Below are 4,562 nucleotides of genomic sequence, written 5' to 3' on the forward strand. Positions count from 1 at the left end.
TATGTTTTGCAAGAAAAATGTCAACCCCACAAACAATGCACAAAACCTGCATTGTTTCACAATATGCAAGCAAACACATGTAACAGTGCACTTGCAAACAAAAGTGGGACTAGCATAGACCCTCAGCGTGTCAAAGACAAACACGCAAAAAAAGTATGAAGGTGAGTGTGAGGAGATGTGGTCCAACTAATAATGGGCCGGACGGCCATTCGGACTCCCCAAACCTTGTCAGTTTTTTTTTTTTTTGCATAAATTGGATGAACAAACAAAAAAAAAGCCTTCCCAGTTTGATGCGGTTTAGAGAATTTCAAAATAAGTCAGGGAGAATTTGGGTGAACTTTGTTAGATGGGTAAAAAGACGGTCCAGACATCTGTCTTTGTGCAACCTAACTTTTCAAAAACATACCCCGTTCTTCTCTAAATCTTCAATTCGGGTACTCCTGTTGATTGGTGCAACACATGCGCGGCCACTACCTCGCCGGCCCGCCACGCGTGCCCCGCCTTCGGCTGCGGCTGCCACCGTTCCGCCGCCACGCCGCCGCACATGGCCTGCTACGAGTCGCCGCTACACTATACCTCGTGGCCCAATGACAACCTCGCGCAGTCGCGCCCACCGCGCCAGCCGCGGTGCCCATGTATTCCTCGACGAACATGGCGCCCGGCGGCGAGCATCTTCTGCGTCTGCAACGACACAAGCGTGAAGCAAGCGCCGTGGTGACCTCGAGGACAACCCAGCAGAACGTGATCGCCACTCGGCACGGGGTTTTCCTCTTCGATTGCTGAACACGGTCAACGGATTGCGGAGAAGGGCGGACGCCTCCGATGTGCCTGTTCGTCGTCGGAGACGCGCGAGTCTCGGAGGAGAGGCTGGCGTGATTTCTTGATCAGGATCGACGAGTGTCTCTCCGCTCGTGGTGGTCGGGGAAGATGGCAAGCGGGAGGTGGCCGCGACGCGCTCCAGGTGTTCGACAGAAAGCCTAGCTGGCCCAACTAGACGGAACAGAGGGGCCTGATCGACACCTTTTGAGCACCTTGAAGCAAGTGCCGCACCGAGCAGTGGCAGAGGCAGCTTGTCGTTGCTGTTGAGGCTGCACGCACGCACGCACGCGCCGGAAGAGGTGCTGCTTGCTGCTGCTACTAATTGGTGTTGCTCTGCTCGATCGGCAAACAGCAGCGGCTGGCGCTTGCAATATCTAAAGATGGTGATTCCGTGGGCGTCGTCATCTCCAGCCTGTCCCTGCAAGCATCGGATTCATGATTACAATGTTCCAAGATGACGTTCCCAGAATCCACCATCAGCTCCTCACATTGTTCAAAGACCAGAGCCGCCGCCGTGGAATAACCTGAGTCCATATTCATCACATGGATCGAATCACCAAAGAAGGGTAGCTCAACCTGCATACGAAGACCAGAACCTTCACAAAGAGCAGTTGCTTCTGCCGTAACCTCATCAGTCATCCGCGCCCACAAAGTCGCTCCACATGCACCCATGTTATCCTCCTCCAGCGTCGACGTTAAGAATTTGACACCCCGTGGGTGGTTTCTTCCAAGAGTTCCGGTGTGGGGCATGAGACAAGTCACCCTTCATGTTGAGTTATTCGGTCCGTCCACAACTACATCAATGCAGTTTGGGTGGATATCCTGAAAGTGCACTTCACAGAGCTTTTCCAACGAAATAGTAAACCTGAAACGACTCCATATGCATTTCATCTTAGATTTTTATGCCCTAGCTTTGTTCAAATGTGAGCTGGACAAGAAAATCACATCTGACCATCATTCCTTTTGTGCATTCACTCTTATTGTTGTGTGGAAGTGCACTTTCAGGATAATGTGGACATAAGTAAACATATATGACACAAGTTATATCCCTACTGTGTTCACTTTTAGTGTTCTGTTTTGTACTTTTACCACCTCACATTGTTATACGTGTGCTTACTGTGTATATATAGGTATTGCCAATTGTTTATGTATAATTTTATAAAGATGTTAGAAAAATACTTCAACTTCTTGACCACAAAATTGTTTGATTAGGTTTACTATGAAATATAATTTCGTATACTAGATATAAGCACACTTTTCTAGTATAAAACATGTTCAAACTCAATGGAATTTGATTTAGAGTAAATCTAAGATTCCAGTTAATTTGGAGTGAAGGAAAACAAAAGTCTTGATTTCCTAGTACCTAATCATATTGATCGTTTGTTCTTGGCAGGTTGAACACGTTTGTGAAAGCGTGGACGATGAAGTCTGTGGGAGGCGGGACAAGAAGCGAGCCATTCATGGCTTCCTTGCTTGGTTACGCTTGTTGGCTTTTTTTCTCCTTGATGGAAAATGGATGGAAGGCCAACGAGTCCGTCTGGCTCAACGGGTCCGGGACTGTCGTCTACATTGTCTATCTGCTGATGTTTCTCTGGTACATGGACGCAGCCAATCGATGGATTACAGTCGAGTGGTGGGTTCCCGGCGCCGTGTTGTACCTGTGTGCCGCAGCAATCTTTGGAGTTCTGGCCGGTTGGACCTGGGTCTTCAAGGTGATGTGCACGCTGGCTGGACTGGCCTCCGCGTCCGCATCACTCGTGCTGACTGTGTTTGTGGTAAGAGTTATATGCCTCACTGCACTACGTAAACAATTTCTAATGTTATTGCTGCATATATACGTACTCCAGAACGAATAACTTTTGTCTATCAAATCATCCAGCTCGAGAGGAAGGTGGAGTTTTTGCCTGATTGTGTGTCCACGACAGTGAGCCTACTTCACTATTGCGTGTGGATCGCTCGTGACGCTATCGACCCAAGAGATTACTTTGATATGGTAAGTGGCTACAAATTCCCCCTTAATTAAGTCCCTATCAAATTCTGTCCCAAATATGAAAACTATGTGACAAACGGACGTGCAGGTCCAAAATGTTTGCGGCTTTGGTTGCTGCTTGGCTTTCCTCACCCTGCCGTTCCTGCCCTTCTTCTGGACGGGGGATGGGACGCGGGCCAAGCCAACACTGGCAGATGAGGACGACCCCAACAGGCCACTTATCTCTCTGCCTGGCGAACCACCCGCACCGCTGCATCAGCCGCTGACCGCCGTCAACCCGCATGCTGATGAGCTCGTCAACCTGCCGGCCACCAATGTGTTCCAGGAGCCCAGGAGGGCGGGTTCGGCTCCATCCACACCGAAGAACCAAGTTGATGATACACGCAGGGTGGTTTCGGCTCCATCCACACCGAATTAGTAAGTTGATGATACACACAGATGCTGGCTTCCTTAATCATGTGCCAGCAGTGCCAGATCCAAGAGACAAATCAAATTCTGTCTTTTATGCAAAAGATTTTTTTTTACATTCTGTACGGAGTACTGTATAATCCATCTCCAAGAGACAAATCAAATTAGGAAACAGTTCTGAGACGCCACATGTATGTTTTTTCAAGAATTTTGCAGAGATGACAAAATGTTCATGTTTCAGCGATTTGTAGCTTAAGCTCAGTCACACGTAGTAAAACCAGTTTCTCCAATGATTAACTATGTGCTATGTTGCTACCATATAACTATGCAGAACATCATATTCTCAATCATCCATGGCTTCTTCTTACTCTGATTGCTTTTCAAATTCTTGCCTTTGATTTGTCCTGTATATAATTTGTCAACCACAAGGGCTGTTTCGGTTAAAAAATTGTATGTTCAGTATCTACCATATTTTTGTGTTACTTTGATGTGGTAAAAAAATTTGGTCCACAATTTAGTCTTCTAAATTAGATACAAAATTTATTCCTGTATCTACTTGGACAAAAGAACCTTTCTGTGTCAAGCAATAATCATCATATTGATTATGTAATAACACCAGCCCATATCTTAGCCGCTTAGCACATAAAATCAGGTAGTAGTGATGAACCTTTGATGCTAGTGGGTTGATATTAATATTTTGCACCTAAAGATTGGGTTTTAACTAAAAAGAGAAAACTTCTGTGATTTAAGTCACGCGCTCTGTAAAACTGGAGTTAGACATTTGTGAAGTAGTGTTTGGAGCTGGTTGCCTGTTTCCAATTGTAAGTATACTGTAATACACTAATGATAAACTACAACTTGATACCTTCATTTTGGCAAACTTGATAGTTTCCATACGATAGACTTTTGGAGCAATAACCAAGCTCTTGTATTTGATGATTTACATATTGAAAAATGAAGAAATGTTGAAAATCCTTATTTACTCTGCATATTGTAGATATTGTATTACGAACCTCTAGCTGCAGCATTTAGCAATGGTTTAGTGACGGTTTACCTGGTCAACATTGGTGCTCAAGTTACAAAAGTAGTTTGAGTTGAGGTAATAACTGTGGTATTATTTATGTTTATTTTGCTAATCGTTGACAGGTTCAGTTCATACTCTGAATGTCAGGGTCCTTAAACACCACTTAGATTAGATATCATATCGATGAACTTTCTCCCCTGGATGCTTAAAGGATGGAGTTAGTGTTGCCCGGCACACCTTTGGCAATTCCATATGTTGGAGATGTTACGGAGCACATTGGTTTAATTAGTATCATGCATCCACTAAAAAAAAATTCTTCAG

The 4,562-nt window shown here is 45.3% G+C and overlaps 1 protein-coding gene across 1 annotated transcript; it reads left to right on the top strand.

The window, feature by feature from the left end:
• Positions 1-437: 437 nt before the first annotated feature.
• Positions 438-3,546, top strand: LOC123108262 (putative bidirectional sugar transporter SWEET7d). Its single transcript, XM_044530086.1, has 4 exons — positions 438-1,601; positions 2,213-2,594; positions 2,699-2,812; positions 2,898-3,546. Exons 2-4 carry the CDS (start codon positions 2,241-2,243, stop codon positions 3,225-3,227), a joined length of 798 nt encoding a protein of 265 aa, XP_044386021.1. The 5' UTR covers positions 438-1,601; positions 2,213-2,240; the 3' UTR covers positions 3,228-3,546.
• The last annotated feature ends 1,016 nt before the right edge of the window (positions 3,547-4,562 follow it).

The sequence above is a fragment of the Triticum aestivum genome, chromosome 5A, assembly GCF_018294505.1.
Source record: "Triticum aestivum cultivar Chinese Spring chromosome 5A, IWGSC CS RefSeq v2.1, whole genome shotgun sequence".
Taxonomy (NCBI): Eukaryota; Viridiplantae; Streptophyta; class Magnoliopsida; order Poales; family Poaceae; genus Triticum; species Triticum aestivum.

Coding starts and splice junctions, on each gene's coding strand:
- LOC123108262 (XM_044530086.1), top strand. CDS start 2,241: ATGAAGTCTGTGGGAGGCGGGACAAGAAGCGAGCCATTCATGGCTTCC. Junction 2,595..2,698: donor TCGTGCTGACTGTGTTTGTG/GTAAGAGTTATA, acceptor CAAATCATCCAG/CTCGAGAGGAAGGTGGAGTT. Junction 2,813..2,897: donor CAAGAGATTACTTTGATATG/GTAAGTGGCTAC, acceptor ACGGACGTGCAG/GTCCAAAATGTTTGCGGCTT.